Source organism: Silurus meridionalis, chromosome 16 (assembly GCF_014805685.1).
Source record: "Silurus meridionalis isolate SWU-2019-XX chromosome 16, ASM1480568v1, whole genome shotgun sequence".
In the NCBI taxonomy this organism is placed as follows: Eukaryota; Metazoa; Chordata; class Actinopteri; order Siluriformes; family Siluridae; genus Silurus; species Silurus meridionalis.
This window is the reverse complement of record NC_060899.1, coordinates 16,371,855-16,391,168: the sequence shown is the minus strand read 5'-3', so window position 1 is coordinate 16,391,168 and position 19,314 is coordinate 16,371,855. Positions and strand designations below refer to the sequence as shown.

The 19,314-nt window shown below is 41.3% G+C and overlaps 2 protein-coding genes across 3 annotated transcripts; both read left to right on the top strand.

Moving 5' to 3' along the window:
• Positions 1-2,176: 2,176 nt before the first annotated feature.
• On the top strand, positions 2,177-10,675 carry scp2b (sterol carrier protein 2b). 2 transcript variants are annotated; one of them, XR_006928161.1, is made up of 6 exons: positions 2,216-2,298; positions 2,889-2,982; positions 3,070-3,199; positions 3,355-3,434; positions 3,532-3,967; positions 10,658-10,675. XR_006928161.1 is itself a non-coding variant. In XM_046869673.1 (5 exons), exons 1-5 carry the CDS (start codon positions 2,252-2,254, stop codon positions 3,625-3,627), a joined length of 447 nt encoding a protein of 148 aa, XP_046725629.1. In that variant the 5' UTR covers positions 2,177-2,251; the 3' UTR covers positions 3,628-4,013. The 2 variants fall into 2 exon arrangements, 1 of the variants encoding a protein (XP_046725629.1); XM_046869673.1 differs by lacking the exon at positions 10,658-10,675 and having other exon boundaries at positions 2,177-2,298; positions 3,532-4,013.
• On the top strand, positions 8,589-18,115 carry podn (podocan). Its single transcript, XM_046869670.1, has 10 exons — positions 8,589-8,743; positions 10,226-10,657; positions 11,569-11,662; positions 12,566-12,630; positions 13,852-13,961; positions 14,048-14,204; positions 15,217-15,332; positions 15,439-16,096; positions 16,317-16,465; positions 17,202-18,115. Exons 2-10 carry the CDS (start codon positions 10,397-10,399, stop codon positions 17,359-17,361), a joined length of 1,770 nt encoding a protein of 589 aa, XP_046725626.1. The 5' UTR covers positions 8,589-8,743; positions 10,226-10,396; the 3' UTR covers positions 17,362-18,115.
• Positions 18,116-19,314: the final 1,199 nt, after the last annotated feature.

The window sequence follows — 19,314 nt, the reverse complement described above, 5'->3', positions numbered from 1 at the left end:
TAAGCGGCCGCGGTATCTCCTCCTCCCCATCCCCGTCCTCAGAGGACTCGAGCGGTGCGAACAGGCTGATCTCCAGCGCTGACCCCGCGCTCCTCTCCGCCTCGTGTCCACCGTCTCTCTCGTCCTCCAGCTTCACAACCACATACGGATCTCCGGAGACGCTTTTCTCCTCGTCCTCCTGTTTCAGCGCCTCGTCCTCGTCCTCTCCTGCTTCCTCCTCCTCCTCGGTGCGCGGAAAACTATGGAAGAACATCGCTTTCCCCGGTCCGCCCTTCATCATCCCCTGTAATGGTGGTGGTTTAACCGCGGCGAAGGTTGTGGATGACGGACCGGTCAGAGAGCTGCGGCAGGCGGCGTGTTCATGCCGAATCTCTGCGCTGTGTTTTACACAAACACACTCCGATACACTCCGGCTAGTAATGGCTTCCTGCTAGCTCTGACGTCATCATCCCTGCCGCTGGATCGCGCCTTAGTGGGCGTGTCTTCTCTAATCAAAAGTCACCTAAAAATGTAGGTGCTTCTTACCCCTCATCTATATACCCCACATTCACCCCCCCATATACCCCTACATACCACACACACTACCTGCACCATTCACCCCCATATACCCCTACATACACACACACTACCTGCACCATTCACCCCCATATACCCCTACATACCACACACACTACCTGCACCATTCACCCCCATATACCCCTACATACCACCCACACTACCTGCACCATTCACCCCCATATACCCCTACATACCACACACACTACCTGCACCATTCACCCCCATATACCCCTACATACCACACACACTACCTGCACCATTCACCCCCATATACCCCTACATACCACACTACCTGCCATTCACCCCCATATACCCCTACATACCACACACTACCTGCCATTCACCCCCATATACCCCTACATACCACACACTACCTGCACCATTCACCCCCATATACCCCTACATACCACACACACTACCTGCACCATTCACCCCCATATACCCCACATTCACCCCCATATACCCCTACATACCACACACTACCTGCACCATTCACCCCCATATACCCCTACATACACACACTACCTGCACCATTCACCCCCATATACCCCTACATACCACACACTACCTGCACCATTCACCATATACCCCTACATACCACACACACTACCTGCACCATTCACCCCCCCCATATACCCCTACATACCACACACACTACCTGCACCATTCACACCCCCCCCCATTTGTGGTTTGGGAAAACAAAGTCCATTACTACCCACTCAGTGTGAATTGAGACACGTCCTATGTGAAGCAACATCACTGGATTGGTTATGGGAAAACCATACATTTTACTTCCTCATTACTGACTGACAAAATAAAAGTATCTGTTCACATTGTGGGCACTTTTTTTTTTTACACGTGTTCCATTATAAATATAAAACTGAGTTCTGATGGAATAAAAAATATTCTGTTACAGATCACAAGACTTACTAAACACTTTCTGAAGGTTTTTTTTATATGATTTGATATGTTTGGTTTAAAAGTTACTTCTTTTGACATCACATTTATTCCCACCCCAAAAATTCACTCTACGGCAAATATTTCATAACCATAAAATGAATTTATTATAATATAAAGAGGTTCCTGCTGTTCTTTAGATGATTACTTTTTTCAGTTCTATTAGTTATTGATGTTATTTTTAATCCTAATAAATAAAATCTCTCACACTCTTCTGCAGAAGGAAAGTTTATGTTGTATAAACGCTGGCTTTGGGTTTTAAAACCAAAATGTAAATAATTTTCTGGTTAAGTGAAAATAATCTGCTTTTTTATGAGCATATTTACAGTAAAATCCATCTTTAAAGTGTCGGTTCAGGCGTTTCACCCCCAGGCCTTCAGTGGTTTCCTTCCTGAACCAATCCACTTTTTAATTTTAAACACAATTCAACACGTCTCTTTTCACTGTAGCCACAACGGCACATATTTTATTTTTTTAAAAATATATTAAAGCGTAAACCAGTGATTCTGAGGGACCACCAGTGATTTAAGGCAACATTTTTGCACCTCATTTGCAGCTATCATCTTTTTTTGCACACCTGAGAAAGATATTCTACATTTAAACAACAACAACAAACTAAATGGTGCCCAAAATAAGTATTAATAATAAGTAATAAATAAGACTTTTATTTTGTAGATTTCGGTCTCTGTCAGGTCTGGATTCACAGTGCCGCTAAACTACAGGAAGAGCTCCGTCCATGTTGAATCACTGTGAAAGTAAAATGCATATTTCTGAGATTCCCAGGTGAGATTAATGACACCCTCTGCCTCCTGAGCGGACTGGGGCTCTGTGGGGGACGAGTTTCTCTCCGAAACCGCTGCGGTTTTCTTTCTTTTGTCGCTCGGAGCGAATTGAACTCCCGGAACGCAAAGGCGTCTATTTTGCGCATGAAAATATTAATTAATACAGTATTCCGCTGCGTGTGTGAGAGAGCCTTTTGCGCAAATATGACGCAGCCACAAAAAACTGCACGTAAACGTATGACGGCATTGAATGATTCTGATTCTTCAATCAGGGGCTGTGTTCCAAACCGCACTCTTTCCACTAGAGAAGTGTGCTAAATAGTGCTCAGGTATAATCCCTACAGGTAAACTCCTATCTATAGGGATTATCTGTAGACATTATCTATCTACGTCCAATTCCTTTCTGTTAAACCCTTTGTAGGGTCTTGTTTCATTTATATGTGTGCATAATGCACCCTACACTCTGTGCACATCCCAAACCCATGATGCCCCAATGTAGGGTGCATAATAATGTACTCAATATCAAATCTAAAACACTGGTTTTACATTCTGTGCTGTGTGTGTGTGTGTGTGTGTGTGTGTGTGTTGCAGGCGGATCGAGGCGGTGTTCACCAGTGCCCCCGTAGGTATGGAGGGCTTTAAGGCGCACAGTGTGTTTCAGGAGATCTCTAAAAAGCTGGAGGAGGTACAGGTTCTGATGCTCATTAAGGAAAAACACGTACATGCACTGTCTTTAGAAATCAAGCATAAGAGTGTGTGTGTGTGTGTGCAGGAAGGTGAGCAGTATGTGAAGAAGATCGGAGGCGTGTTCGCTTTTAAAGTGAAGGACGGCCCGGACGGCAAAGAGGCCACGTGGGTGGTAAACGTGCGTGACGGGAAGGGCTGCGTTCACAATGACGCCTGTGAGTTTTTAACGTCCTCGTTTCCATAGCAACGGATATGAGGTTTATTTGTTGGACGTTCGTAAGGAGTCTCCAGCGCGAGCACGTCTGAGCTTGGAGATGGAGAATAGAGAGAGCTGCTGTAACCTGCGTGTGATGGTCTCTCTCTGTTCCAGCTAAGAAGGTGGACTGTACCATCCTGATGACGGATTCTGACCTGCTGGCCCTCATGACCGGGAAGATGAACCCTCAGACCGTGAGATCTTTTGAGCTTTACACTCCTCACCGGACACTTTTAATCACATACACGTAGTCTCGTGTTTGGAGTTTAAACCGTACCGTCTCCTCTCCAGGCATTTTTTCAGGGAAAGCTGAAGATCACAGGGAACATGGGAATGGCCATGAAGCTCCAGAACCTGCAGCTACAACCAGGCAAAGCTAAGCTGTGAGGCTCTGCCCACACAAACGAGTCTCATCTCTTTAGCCTTCAGACCTGTGTTTAGAACTTTAGAGGTTGGAGCTGATCTACAAGAAGATCTTGGATTTTCAGAAGATCCAGATTTAGAACCTTATAATTATAATAGTAATAACATTGTGACCCTGTAACTCTTAAGATCCTCCCGATTTTCCACATTTATCCAGACGTCTGATCCGAGGACCTCGAAATTCTCTTCAGCAAGAGTTGAACTAAACAGCGAGCTTAGCTATCATAGCCTCTTTTTGATTCCAGAGTTTTAAAACTCAACTCAACTCAAGTGACCCGAAGTGTGTGTGGGTGTGTGTGTGTGTGTCCTGATATAAATTTGTACTAAATAAATAATCTCTCTTTACCACATAAGAGTCTAAATATTTTATTATTATTATTATTATTATTATTATTATTATTATTATTATTTCATTAGTAAATAATTGTTGTGGAATCTGAACACAGTCAGAGGGTAAATTTGTGAAAAATAGTTTTAATTCTTAAAAGTTTAAATTATTTGTAACAAAACAAATGGAGAAAATGTTAACAGTAAAGGTTTCTGAAATAAAATAAAAAATAAAACACTTTGCGATAATATTCTTAAAATCCAAACAGTAAACTAATTATTAATATAAAACTAATTAAAGATGAATAAATTCAGCTCCTGAAGCTGGAGGAGAACTTGCAGGAGATCCTGGAGCTTTGCAGTGGAGCATTACAATCCTGATCTTGAGCAGATGCTGGAAAAAAAATAAAACCTGGTGAAATCACAGTCCTGAAGAACCTCCAGCGTGAGTCACTCAGAGAGCGAGCTGGAGATCTGCCCCACATCACCACCTCCAGAGTGCAGCTGTAAAAACACCACCACAGAGTTCATGCAACACAACACTGTAGTGTAGTTTGAGAAACACCCACAGTGGACCTACAATGGTATTTATGTACAGTATATAGTGGTCATGTGATCTGGCGATGTAGTGAATCGGGCAAAGGGTTTGGGACACGCCCACATTGGACTTGTGATGGTATTATTTTGTGCACTATGTAATAAAACATCCACGTGGTTTGAGACACGCCCACAGTGGATGGACAATGGTGTACATGTGCGCTATGTAGTGAATAAGGCATGTGGTTTGAGACACACCCACAGTGGAAGGACAATGGTGTCAATGTGCACTATGTAGTCAATAAGGCATGTGGTTTGAGACACACCCACAGTGGAAGGACAATGGTGTCCATGTGCACAATGTAGTGAATAAGGCATGTGGTTTGAGACACGCCCACAGTGGATGGACAATGGTGTCCATGTGCACTATGTAGTCAATAAGGCATGTGGTTTGAGACACGCCCACAGTGAACGGACAATGTTGTCCATGTGCACTATGTAGTCTATAAGGCATGTGGTTTGAGACACACCCTCAGTGAACATACAATGGTGTCCATGTGCAATATGTAGTCAATAAGGCATGTGGTTTGAGACACACCCACAGTGAACGGACAATGGTGTCCATGTGCACTATGTAGTCAATAAGGCATGTGGTTTGAGACACACCCACAGTGAACGGACAATGGTGTCCATGTGCACTATGTAGTCAATAAGGCATGTGGTTTGAGACACGCCCACAGTGGATGGACAATGGTGTCCATGTGCGCTATGTAGTGAATAAGGCATGTGGTTTGAGACCCAGTCACACGTAGCCTGTGTGAGTGTTTTTTCCAGTGTAGTGAGACGATTGTTATTCCAAACACCTTTTTTTCCACTGAAGTCATCATGGGCACAGAGTAAGTTGTGACTCGATGAAGCTTGTTAGTGAAATTGGACGTAAAAAAATCGTTGAAAGCTCAGATGAGGCAAATTACGGTGACAAATCACTTGTGAAAAACATTAAATCACAAATTTTCCTTTTTTTTTTTTGGAGCTATGTTTAATTTTCCCAGTGATTAAACTCTCAGCTCGGGTCCCTCTCTTTCTAATTCTACTATGTGAAATGAGAAATCTGTTCATTTCATCTTTTCATGTAATCAGCTGTGGAATTGTGTTCCTCCTATGTTCCTCTTGTGTTCCTCCAGCTGATGACAGATGATAGGAAAATATTTCTCATCTCATGAAACGATTGCTCGTGCTGCTATCCAGATAACACTTAGTCTACAGAAACTAATGAAATTGTTTTTCTATCAGTTCTGAATGAACAATACAGCAGAACTTGTGATCGATTTGGTTAGCTTACGATGATAAATGTAATATTAGTTGTACAGAGTGTTTTTTTTTTAATAAATAAAATCTGAGGTAAATGTTTACCGTCCAGACAATTCCATCTCATTTCCATTATCGCTGTGCATTCACACTGTCTGTAAACATGATATAATAGGTAATTAACTATCTGTTTGAGTAGTTAAGTCAGAAGTACTGTTGCTAGGACACAGGAAAACCGATAGCAAAGCATAAGAAAGCTAATAAACCTTGTATACAGACAATGTAAAGGTATTTCAGTTAAACAGAGTATTTTCTTAACAAATCTGAGGTAAATGTTGCCCTTCCCAACAATTTAAGTCATTTCCAACATTGCAATATGTTCATATTGTTGCTAGGCTAGAAAAATCTGCAGAAAAGGCTTGAGCTAGCTAATAATGAAGCCTAAACACAAAAAAGTGTCAATAAAAGTGTAGAATGAGTATTACAGAGCATTTTTTTATACATCTGAGGTAAACATTGACCTTCCTGACCATTGTGGCTCATTTCCATTATCACTGTGGGTCCACACGGTCTGTATACAAGATATAGAGCATATGATCTACCTCCTCAAGCAAAAGCTAGCTAACGAACCTGGTTATCAGTTTAGCTACGTAAATCTTGACATTTTCTAAACACGTCTGAGATTAATGGTGATTTTCTGGACCATTCCGATTTGTTTTTATTGTGTTCATGTTGTCTGATAAACTTGTTGCTCAAAAGTAGTGTGTGTAGGCAACCGAAACATCTGCAGGTCAAAGCTTCAGCTAGCTAATGACTGAGTCTTATTGTAGAAAGTTGTCATTTTAAGTGTAATTCCAGTTGCATCAGTGTGTTTTTAGTAAGCTAACAACATATCTGTGTACTGCAGAAGCTGTATATGGTAGAAATTACAATACAAGCTTCTTGGCTTGACTTGACATCTGAGGTAAATGTTGACCTTGATGACTTTGTCTCATTTCCAATGTCACCATGTGTTTTATGTAGATTTAATCAGCTAAATTATAAACCTCAGTAATTTGCTAGTTCATGGTTTTAACCACAAATTTTTGCCAGTTGCCTAGCAACTTTACTGCTGTATTTTAATTTTAATGGCAGGGTAATTTAAATATACTTCTACACAACAAGAAATCATCTTCTTCTGTCAAATTCTGGCATGATATTTTTATAATCTTTTTTTATTTTTTCAAGAACATTGGTACATTTAGTTATGCTAATGAAGCTCTATTTTTCAAAACAAACATATTTTATAGTATTTATTGGATTGTAAATAAGACATTTCCAAAATATTTTACAGCTTAAACAAGAACACTGGTGTAACAAAATACTTTTTGGGTAATGTTTTTCAGGATGAAGTCTAACTTCAGTTCAAAAATGATCATTATTTGTGGAATTTCCTCCATAATATCCTTCTAATTAGGAACAGGAATAAATTCTCATGGATGCAGGAGATCTAGAAACTGAGATTTTAAATTCTGAATATGGATAAAAGAAGGCAACAGCTTTAAAATGCTTATACTGTTATCTACAAGTCTTTACATTGTTCATGTGTTTTATAAGGGTTATAATGAAATTGATATGTACTGCATACAGAGCCTGTGAAAATTGTGGGAACACCAAGACTTTGGTTGTTTCTATGCAACAAACTTATGTAATGTAACGCTTTGAACATTTACTTTGACCAAAAACAAATCTATAAATGTTTAGATCTTCCACTTTATTTCTGTTAAAAAATACTCCTTTAGCATGAAGACCAGATTTAAACACTCTCAGCACCCGGACAGCTTCTCCAAACAACGTTTCTGTGCCTCTTGTAAAACTCACCAAAGTTGTTCTTCACTAGTTGGAGCTTTTTTTCTTGTGATGCAGTTCATCCCAGAGCATTTCAACAGGATTTAGGTGCCGTGACTGGGCAGGTCGTTTCATGATAGATATCACTCCAGATGACTGTTTGCTCTCTACATAACACTTACAAAACTCTGACGTATGCAGTCCAGACGGAATTGCATGGTGTTGAAGTGTGGAATGGGACTTATGTTGCTTCAGGATTCCTTTCACTTTCTGGAACCCTCCCTGCTCCAAAACAACCCTAAACCATTAAGCTTCCCCTTCCATGTGTGAGTGTAGGGGTGAGGGAGTCTGATCACATCTTCTCTCCTGTTCTCTGTCTTACACAAGTTCTTCTGCTAGAGACAAAAATGTCCCATTTGGACTCCAGAGAACTTTCTACCACTCATTCACTTTCACGTTTTGTTGCATAGAAACAAAAGGAACATGCAGTGTCGCAAAAACCATAAAATAATTTTGTGTTTCCACACTTTTGACAGGAACTGTGTATACACCAGAATTTTTTAGGACTATATGCCATGGTATGACTGTAAAGTGGGCGGAGCTAACTTTATTACTACTTTATTATTACAGTTTGAGAGAAAATATGAAGGTAAATTTATCAAATTTATTCAGAAATCTAAAAAAGGATCTTTGTGACAAACATGATCGCTCCTTCATGTGATGTTTTGCCTTAAACATTAAAGAAATGAAACCTTTTCAAATTTTTTATTGAATTTTATTGTTTATGTTTAATTCTAGCCAGACTTTTCTCATTTCTCATTTGAACTGGCCTCCGAAACTGGGTTTCCATCCAAGAGCTCTGTGTTACACCGTCATTTCCACAGCAGTCAGGGAAATTCTGTTGGAGAGGAACGTTGGGATCTCTCTCTCTCTCTCTCTCTCTCTCTCTCTCTCTCTCTGTCTCTCCGTCTGCACATCTGGAGTGATGAATCAGTTCTGAGTGGAGCTGCAGGTTCGAGCTTTTGGACTTAAAAATCTGCTTAAAAGTTTGACTTTAATCAGTTTATTGCAGGACGGAGAGGTAACGTAGCTTTATATTTCATCTTATACCACCAAACCATCTCTCTCTCTCTCTCTCTCTCTCTCTCTCTCTCTCTCTCTCCCAACTCCTGCTCTGCTGTATCCATTCCACTTTTCCAGACACAGAGAACAGATGGAATTCCTCCAGATACTCAGATGGTTTCACACTGATGTTCTTTTACTGTGAACAGCATGTTATTATATCTATCTATCTATCTATCTATCTATCTATCTATCTATCTATCTATCTATCTATCTATCTGACATGACATAATCTGGCAGGGAGAGAGAGAGAGAGAGAGAGAGAGAGAGAGTTTGTGGTTTACTTTAGCCTTAGAAATGATTTATCACGTGATCAGCGTTATATTCTTTTTTGGAAACACAGTAACACGTGTTTGGCCATATGAAGGTATGTCCTGGGAATATGTGAATATGTGGAGAAAATAAATCAGAAATCAGCAGTAAACAGGTGACTTTAAGATCAGCATCAGTAAGTAACCATGCTGTAATATCTCTTTAAATCAAATACACAGTATAGAAAACCAGCATTAATGTGACTGATGTCATCCACACTGATCACGGTGTAAAGACTCGTGTCATATTCAGATGAGAGAGGACTCCACGAGACTGAGCTCTGAAGAGTTAATGGGTTTTGGTGTTTTTCATCCAGCTGTGTGACTCTGGAAGAAAGCGTTTAGTCCTGTTTTGGTGCCAGTGTTTCAGACTCCATCTCTCTCTCTCTCTCTCTCTCTCTCTCTCTCTATTGTGAACCAAACAACTGGTAAAAAAAAAAAGCTCTGAGTTTGTTTCTGGCCAAAACTTACTCTCCAGCTCCTTATCTGGTCATTGCAGAGCCTGGGAAAGTGTGTGCAGTTATTTAAATACATCATGGCAGGAATGTGGAGATGATTCTAGAAATAAAATTTAGGAGAACCTTAGAAATCAATTTCCAGACAAACTGATCTCTTCAATTTCCTGTAACACAAACACACACACACACACACACACACACACACACACACACACACACACACACACACACATATATGGCATGACATCACTGTGAAGTGAGTTTAGCTAAAAAAAAGTTACTATTACTAATATTAATACTACAGTAATACTAATACTTATACTAACACTGTTACTGATAATACAACTACTACTACTACTAATACTAACAGTACTACTTCTACTAGTGCTATACTACTACTATTACTATTTAACTAGTACAACACCAGTACTACTTTTAATACTAGGATTAGACTACTGCTACCACCAGTATCACTATACAACTAGTACAACACTTTATTACTATTACCATATTACTAGTTTTACTAACACTACTACTAATACTATACTACTAACATCACTGCTGCTGCTATGACTAACACTAGCACTACTACTACTATAGTGCTACTACTACTTATACTAGTACTATTCTACTAATAATAATATGTTTAAGGTAAAGTTTTGTTTCTACCAGGTGCTTAGAGAAGAGTGTGATCTGTTCCTCGATTCAAAGGCTCATCTCATTTGGAGGTTTGGCCAGATCTCTACACACACACAAACACACACACACACACACACACACACGTTCAGCAGGGTGGGACTCTGCTTCTTGCCCAGAGGACAGTGTGTATTGGATGCATTAACGATGATTTGGAGAAGGTGTGTGTTCTGTGCACTTCTGCTCGGCTGGGCTCTGGTCCTCGGAGTTGAGCCTGAACACCAGCAGGAAGGACAACACACGGTCCAGAAGAATGAAGGAAATGAGAGACACAGAAGGGAGAAGACGGAGACGAAGTGTCCGGCGCAGTGCAGCTGCATGGCCGAGGAATCTGTCGACTGTGCCGGGGTTAATTTATACGAGTTCCCACAAGAGCTACCAGAAAACATACGCCAGCTCTCACTGCAGGTGTGTGTGTGTGTGTGTGTGTGTACATGATTTAGAACATTTCATTCTTGTAGTATTTTTTTCTCAAGGATGTGAGCTGGTACACTGATGATTGAGTGAGCAGTTGAGTTCAGCGAGCACTGAGCACTTGTAATGATACTGACAGCTACTTTACACTTGCTATAAAACACACCATTTATATGCCTTATACATACACTACATGGCCAAAGGTTAGCGCACCTCTGATCATCACATCCATAAATCCCTGTAACATCTCACTATCCTCTGTGTGTACAGTTCTGATTAGCTCCACTCTACAGTGAAGGCTTTCCACTGGATTTTGGGGGCGTGGCTGTGGGATTAGTGATCAATCATATGCATATATATGTAAATTTCAAGTCTAGGTGAGAGTTCACTCTCTAGAACCCCCCTGTGATGCCACCATGACCCCGGCTCTGATTCGGTCCTCTGGCGGTTAATGTTATTGATTATTTTGTACATCTGATGATATAAACATTTATTCATGATAGAAAATGTTGCAGCGTGAACCTGAAAAAATATGCATACAGAATATTTTTGGAGTAAATGAGACGTGTGTGTGTGTGTGTGTGTGTGTGTGTGTGTGTGTGTGTGTGTGTGTGTGTGTGTGTGCATGTAATGAGATTGTTAACAGTTAAGGTTTGGAGAAAGTCTCGTTAGCAAAAGCATTATTCTGTGCTATTAGTACGTATGCATGTAATGACCCTAATGCCATTCTGTACATCTGAAGGAGTGATGAGATGATGAGAAAATGATGAGAAAATGAGTATCTGAAAGAGCATCAGGGGGTTCAGATGTTTTTACGGCCTCCTGAAGAAAACAAGACACATTAACATCCAGTTTATTTTCAAGATGTCTCATTTTCTGTCTTTTTCATTTTTTTCCTGCATCAGAATAATCAGATCTCAGAGATCAAAGCGGAGGATCTGTCACGTCTGCTTTACCTGGAGACGCTGAACCTGCAGAACAATCGGCTCACGACACAGGGTGTGTGTGTGTGTGTGTGTGTGTGTGTGTGTGCGTGCAAAATGTTCCAGCATGCAAAATGCGTGTGTGTCACCAGACTTGGCTGAATTTAGGCTGAAACCAGAAACCAGCAGTGTGTAAATTAAGTTTTTGGCAGAACAATTCTTCTGTTCATATAAAATAGATGTTTGTGTGTGTGTGTGTGTGTGTGTGTTTGTGTGTGTGTGTGTGTGTGTGTGTGTGTGTGTGTGTGTGTGTGTGTGTGTGTGTGTGTGTGTGTGTGTGAGAGAGGCGAAGAGCATGGGTAAAAGTGAACAATAACAGATGGTGATGAATGAAATACAGCGAGGTCAGATACGAAAACAAACTTTGAGGCCTTGATTACATTTATTTCTGTATTTTTATTGAAATAACTATATATTTTAATGTGTTTATAGTTTATATTTAATGTTGAGTGCAGGATATGAGTTTGTTGGTGTTAGCACTTGTGTTATATCAGCTGTAAACACTCATTCCCTCACCAGCCTCCCTTCATTCCCTCTTCAACTTGACACCGCAACATGTCATGTGACCAAGAAACCACAACGTCTTCTGAAGAAAGTTACAGCTTTAGCTCTGACACTGGAGACTTCTTCCTACAGAAAACATCACCAGACTGCACGTGTATTTTGAAATCGTTTTATCGGTCTAGTGTTATCTGTAAATGTCCCTGTGAACAAGACGTTACTATAGAAACATATCAGGATTTCAGAGCTGCTGTCATAGAGCATGTCATCACAACCTTCCGACCAAACAGGATCCAGAACTGTGCTGCCATTTATATTTTATTAGCATGGTACAGGTTGACAAGTTGAGTGGCATCGAGAGCTGGGAGCATGTTCCAATATTTAAAATGTGTGTGTGTGTGTGTGTGTGTGGTTCCAGGGCTTGAAGATGATGGGTTTGAAGCTCTGGAACAGCTCAGTTACTTATACTTGGCAAATAACAAGGTGAGACCAGAGGTCATTGTGTGAATGAATGCTAATAATAATAATAATAATAATAATAATAATAATAATAATAATAACAATAACAAATCTCTGTCTGTATTTGGCGTCTGCCAATAATCAGGTACACAATATAATCGTTAAGAACACTTCGAGAATAACTCCATTAGACCCTTTGCCAGATTGAGGGTCTGTTTATTGCTTTATTACATGTGTAGAAATTGGAGATTTGTACTGTATGTGTACTCTTAGCTAACATTATCCTCCCTGAAGCAATTAGCATCTGGTATTTGTTGCCAGTGAGCTAGCTAGCTAGCTATATCACTTTCAAAATAGACAAAAGTACCAAAAACCAAACATTTAGCTATATTATTTGATATATAATATATATAAAATAACACTAACACTAACACTAAAATCGTGGCCACTCTGAGCTAGCATTAATGATCCTAAGAGTTTACTGCTTCACACAGATCGCTAAATGTTTTTTTGTCTGTGTGACCAAATGCAGCAAAAAAAAAAAAAAAAAGATGTACTGTAAACATTTGTGATGAAGCTCATTCCTAAACCCTGATTGAAGTCAGAAGATTAAAAGAGAAATCAGGCCTCAGAATATGTCCAAGTGTTGGCTTCTGCTTAGCGCCTGTGTAAACCTCTGAACACATTTGTTTAGAAAAATCTCTGATGGGGAAAAATAAAGTTCTGTGTTTTTGTTGTTCGTGAGGAACAGTCCATCGTCCATGTGATGTTCAACAGACAAAGATCCGCTCCATGTCTCATCCCGGGTTTTTGGCTGATGCTGATGCAGCAGGGTTCAGGGTCGGATCGGGTTGGGTCGGGTTGGGTCTCAGTGGATTCACGCTAAAGCATCTTCATCCTCATGTTGTTTGTGACAGAACTGTAATGAGCATCAGTGGATGTTCAGTGGAATTTGAGCTCATCACCTTCACACTTCATCTCACTTTCTCTCAAAAATCTTTCTCCAACATTAAAAAATGCTTGTGTTTTATTCCTCTTACACAACGACAAAGCACTAAAAGCACTAATGATCGTTTTTATTCATTAATACCTCCATGTACCTCATTTTACTTATATGTTCTTTGTTCTTTTTTGTCTTGAGTTAGCTGTTAGCTAGCTGAAATTGTTTCCTAATGGTCCATGATGATTTCTTCCTCGTAGGAAGGTGATACTGACGTTTCTTTTAATATCAGTCTGTTTTCACAGCTAACTGCAGCACCCAGATATCTTCCAACAACGCTAGTTAGCGCCGACTTCGCTGCAAACCAACTGACCACCATCTACCCCTACACATTTGGCATGAAACCGGGACTGAGGTACGTTAAACCCTTTCTAATTTCCTGTAGAGTAAGAAAAGAAGTAAAATTTACCCGAATACGTTTGTTGCCGTTCCTCATTTCAGGTCTGTGTACCTTCACAACAACAAGCTGTCTGACGCAGGTTTACCTGAGGGAATGTTTAACGGTTCAGACAACCTGGAGGTGTTGATCCTCTCCAGCAATTTCCTGCGCTATGTTCCTAAAGAACTTCCAAGTGCACTCTTCCGTCTTCATTTGAAGGTACCGCTGTTAAACCGCTCATGTAGTTTAGCGACTGTGTGCTGACAACTGAAAGTGGTCCACCACTATGGTGATCTTTATCAAGGCATGGTCAATATACAAGTGATGGTCTTTCATTTTGCTCCTTTGCACCATCATCTTAATATCATCCTAAATATTAGCTAACCTACTTTATTTTTTATCAATTTTCTCCCTCTGTCCCCAACTACGAGGTGGTATCAAAAAAAGTTTGAGACTAATGTTGTAACTGGTGCTGTTCTGACCCACGTGCGTTACCAAGTCTCATCACACACAACGAGTTAGAACAAAGAGCAAGTTTGAAATTCTGCATGAAACGGCAAATCTGCCACAGAGATGTTTGACGTGACATACGCTTGACATACGGTGACGCTGCAACGAGTCGTTCGAGGTGCTTCGAGCCGCACGCGTGCACATGCTTCAGGAGCAGAAGAACATCACTGGAATTCGACTGGAGTTCAGGAAGACCTTCTGAAAACGGCCAACCAGTTCGGGAGCATGATGATCGTCAGAGAACGATCCACACGATCTATTTCTTGTAAACAGAGATCACCTCGAAACTTTTGGATTCCACCTCGTAGCTAGCTCCACCGCACAACAGCTTCCACCTGGGCCAGGTGATGTCTAGTGTGAAGTTGTGTGTTTCCTCTGAGACACTTAAAGCCAGCCATCTAAAGGTATATTTTTTTCCAAAATGCTGCTCACGCTACATCAGAAGGTGACAAAAATGCATTCAGAGGCTGGTACTATCTGCCCTCCACCAAATACCTGAGCTCAGAGATGGTCTTAGTGTCACTGTGATTGATATTAAAGTGAGACAGTAAGCCCATCTCACAAAGCCAGTATTGCTGTCTGTGAGTCCCAGGCTTGGATGGATGTGGCCTCATCAGGACATCAGGACACCCAGGTGGCTTGAACTAAAGGTCTCTGGCAGGTATTTGTATTTTTACTTTAAAGGATATTAAATTATTTTTTAATGATCATTTTCACTCAGAATAACAAACTGGAGAAGATTCCTTCAGGTGCATTCCAGAACCTGCCTTATCTGAGAGAACTGTACCTGCAGAACAACCTCCTGAGCAACAGCGGCATGGACAACACTACTTTCAGGTCAGTACTCAAGGAAAGATCACAGCCTCTTCCTTCATTACACTTCCACTGCTAGCGAACCTTCTTCAACTTCCTGGTATGACCCCTGACTCTCTTTCTCTCTTAGTTACCTGAGCAAACTGGAGTACCTGGACCTGTCCAACAACAACCTGAGTGCAGTACCCCCGGGTCTCCCTCGCACCCTGATGCTGCTCCACTTAGAGAAAAACTACATAACGTCTGTCAAGGTCGATTCCCTCAGCGCCGTGAAGGATCTTCAGTACCTTCTGCTTCACCACAACCGGCTCCGTGCTCGCCACATCCACCGTGACGCCTTCCGTGGCCTCAAGCGCCTCCACACACTCCACCTGCACCACAACCTGCTGGAGCGAATCCCTCTGGGGCTGCCACGTCGCGCCCACACCCTCGTGCTGCTCCGGAACTTCATCAACGAGATCGGACGTGATGATCTTAGCACTCTTTACACGCTCAATGAGCTGAACCTGAGCTACAACCGATTGACCAGTGAACGCCTGCATCGGCACGCTTTCAGGAAACTGCGGGTGCTGGAAGTCCTGGATCTGTCCGGGAACAAGCTGAGTACGCTGCCACTCGGGCTCCCGAAGAGCCTCCACCTCCTCCGGGCCAAGGATAATCAGATCGCTGTGCTGCCAGAGGGGGCGCTAATGGGCATGAGCAAGCTGAAGGAGCTCCATCTTTCTAATAACCAGATTAAACTAAGCTCCATCTACCAGGGGGCATGGCAGGAGCTCAGCTCTCTCATGGTGAGAATGGTCTGTCAGGGTCATTCTGAATTGGCCTGAAGTTACTTTTACAAAGCGCTGGCACTGGAGACTCCTTCCATACATGTTCTTACAGAGATCTTCACCATGTCAGCTGTTTCTAATGCAAGCTGTTGCTATAAAAACGCTAATGTCTGAGGACAAATTAAATGTGTGTGTGTGTGTGTGTGTGTGTGTGTGTGTGTGTGTGTGTGTGTGTCAGACACTCGATCTGTCAGGTAACCTTCTGTCCCACGTCCCTGCTGATCTTCCCGAGTCTCTGGAGTTCCTGCACCTGCAGAACAACAGGATCAGCAGCATCTCTGCCACGGACTTCATCAGTACCCCAAACATCAAGAGCATCTTCCTGAGGTCTGAACTCTACACACACACGCACACACACACATACACACACACACACACACACACACACACACACACACACACACCATTAGTTTTTGATTATAGGTATTATGAAATCTGATTGTTCAGGGATATTTAGCTGATGGTCTTGTGTAATAACACAGAATTATGTAACCTCTAAAAAATGTGATTGTTAGTGTTTTGGTGCTTTATTGGACCTTACAATATTCTGTTCCACACACACACATACACACACACACACACACACACACACACACACACACACACATACACACACACACACACACACTCTCTCTTCTAAAGTGCTTTTTTCATTCAGTCAGAGAAAAGACAAATATGTGCTTTAGAGATAAAAGACCAATAAACACTAATGCAGAGAGGAGGTCTATGTGTGTTTGTGCGTGTGTGTGTGTGTGTGTGTGTGTGTGTGTGTGTGTGTGTGTGTATAAAATAACAAAAACAGCTGCACTTTGCTTTCATTTACTTTTTATTCTCTCGCTCTCTTTTTTTTTCTTTTTCTCTTCATGTCCAACTCTGCATATTTCTCCCTTTTTTCTCTTTCCCTTCCTCCGCCTTATTCTTAATCTTCGAGTCATTCCATCTTCTCTTCTTTATGTTTCTCTCATCCTTCTATCTTTACCTTTACCCTGTCTGTCTGTCCGTCCGTCCGTCTGTCTGTCTCTCTCTCTCTTTCTCTCTCTCTCTCTCTCTTTCTCTCTCTCAGGTTTAACCGTCTCTCCGCTCTCTCCGTGGCTGAGGACTCCTTCTCTCACCTGTCTAAGCTGCAGGTGTTGGACATCGGACACGGAAACGTCACACCCCTCCGTAACCACGCAGACGAGTCGGAGGAAGACTATGCCGAACCCAAGGAAGAAGAGATGTGACCACAATAAGCGAAAAACTGAAGAGAAGGCGAAAAAAGTCCAAAGAAAGTTTTACTCTATGAGAGTGTAAATGAGGTCACGTGACCGTGAGGATTGTCGATATTAGATGTTTGTAAATATGTAAATGTTTCATGTTCAGGCCGAGTTTGTGCATCATATGTCCAGAAGCCTCATCCTGGTGTGGCTCTAAGATATCGCTCGCCTCGGGGCATCAGAGGAAAAATGACACAAACGACCTGAAGTTCGCCGTGACGGATTATTGTGTTGTTTTATATATACGGTTTTCTCCCCGAGCTGAGAGATCTCTGTTGGAGCTTCGCCTTTCTTCTAATTGAAACCAACAGCAGGAAGAGTGCAGACGAGGAGACGTCTGAGAGAAGAAAAATACGACTTCGCTTCACATCCAACTTCTGAATACACAAGTGACTATTATAATTCTGTATAAATCCCAGGTGCACTCTCAAGGTCAGGGTTCCTCAGTCTGACCTCATTCACCTTCACAGGAGAACTTCTCCTGATCCACCATGTTTATCACAACTACAGGAATAAACAGCTTCACTTCATACTCCATCAACTCAAAGGTTCAGCTCCTGGATTCGTTCTTCTCGTTTTTTTTCCTCTCTTTTTATTTTATACAGTTAACAAGTTTTACTTCATTCAGCATTTAGTGCCAAGAGAAAGAATTTACCTGAAATTTTTACCATAAAAACAATACAAAATAAATGTCATAAAAATAAATCAATATATTATCTAATTATTTTATACGTTTTTTAATTGTAATCACAACAAGAAAAAAGTTCAGAATTATGGATGAATCGTGTGCTTGAGGTTTCAGTTTGTTAGCTGAAAAATGGAGAAGTCACAGGACAGACGACAACACGTTTATGCAAACAAACATCACATTCCATGTTAACTGTTTTTTTTGTCACACACACACACACACACACACACACACACACACACACACACACACAGGTATATTATATTTAGATTTTATTGGGTTTATTGTACAGATCCACACTGAGAAATGAGGTGTGTGTGTGTGTGTGTGTGTGTGTGTGTGGCCTTCTCAGTGTTTCCATTTACACACACCAGAACCTTCACTTTTACCCCTCAATCTGCAGAGCGGTGACTCAGAGAGAGAGAGAGAGAGAGAGAATGAGATAGAGAAAGAGAGAGAGAGAGAGAGAGAGACTCTGCTTTGTCTGAACATCATTCCAAGAAAAATAGATGTATAAATACGAAGGCTTTCGGATGAGTCGCTGCACAGAAATCAGCAGCAGGTCTCCAGATTTCCGGTGCCTTTACGTCTCCGTGGAGACGCGACTCAGAACATTTGGCTGCAGGCTCCTGATCTGAGGCACAGATGGAGATGGAGAAGTGTTTTTTTTTCTTGTCCTGGAAGTTGTGTGTTACAGTGGACGAGCGAACTGAACACAACATGCAGTGCCATAAAGCTTTATAATGTTCCACATGCTCGCTAAATCACAAACTTAACGCCATGCTAATCTAAACAGGCATGAGTAAGTTGGCGGTTTCCATGATTACAGGCCTGATGACAAACTTTGTAAGAATCTGCTGGGTCATAACTAGCTTAATTATTTATTGCTAGCTAGCTGCCATAACTAGCTTAATAATTTAACGCTAGCTAGCTGTCATAACTAGCCAAATTATTTAACGCTAGCTTGCTGTCATAACTAGCTTAATTATTTAACGCTAGCTCGCTGTCATAACTAGCTTAATTAATTAACGCTAGCTAGCTGCCATAACTAGCTTAATAATTTAACGCTAGCTAGCTGTCATAACTACCTTATTTATTTAACACTAGCTTGCTGTCATAACTAGCTTAACTTAAAATGCTCTTCGGGGTAGAAATGGTGGAATTTGTGCTGAGGGTCTGCAGAATTCTGTGTTGATTGATGTACATAAAGAATAATCAGTGGGATAAAGAGC

Bases quoted from the DNA above. Each gene is read 5' to 3' on its own strand.
- scp2b (XM_046869673.1), top strand. From the start codon at position 2,252: ATGTTGAATCACTGTGAAAGTAAAATGCATATTTCTGAGATTCCCAG. The intron at 3,200-3,354 runs GTGAGTTTTTAA...TCTCTGTTCCAG, and splicing joins CTGCGTTCACAATGACGCCT to CTAAGAAGGTGGACTGTACC. The intron at 3,435-3,531 runs GTGAGATCTTTT...TCTCCTCTCCAG, and splicing joins GGAAGATGAACCCTCAGACC to GCATTTTTTCAGGGAAAGCT.
- podn (XM_046869670.1), top strand. From the start codon at position 10,397: ATGATTTGGAGAAGGTGTGTGTTCTGTGCACTTCTGCTCGGCTGGGCT. The intron at 12,631-13,851 runs GTGAGACCAGAG...CTGTTTTCACAG, and splicing joins TATACTTGGCAAATAACAAG to CTAACTGCAGCACCCAGATA. The intron at 16,097-16,316 runs GTGAGAATGGTC...TGTGTGTGTCAG, and splicing joins AGGAGCTCAGCTCTCTCATG to ACACTCGATCTGTCAGGTAA.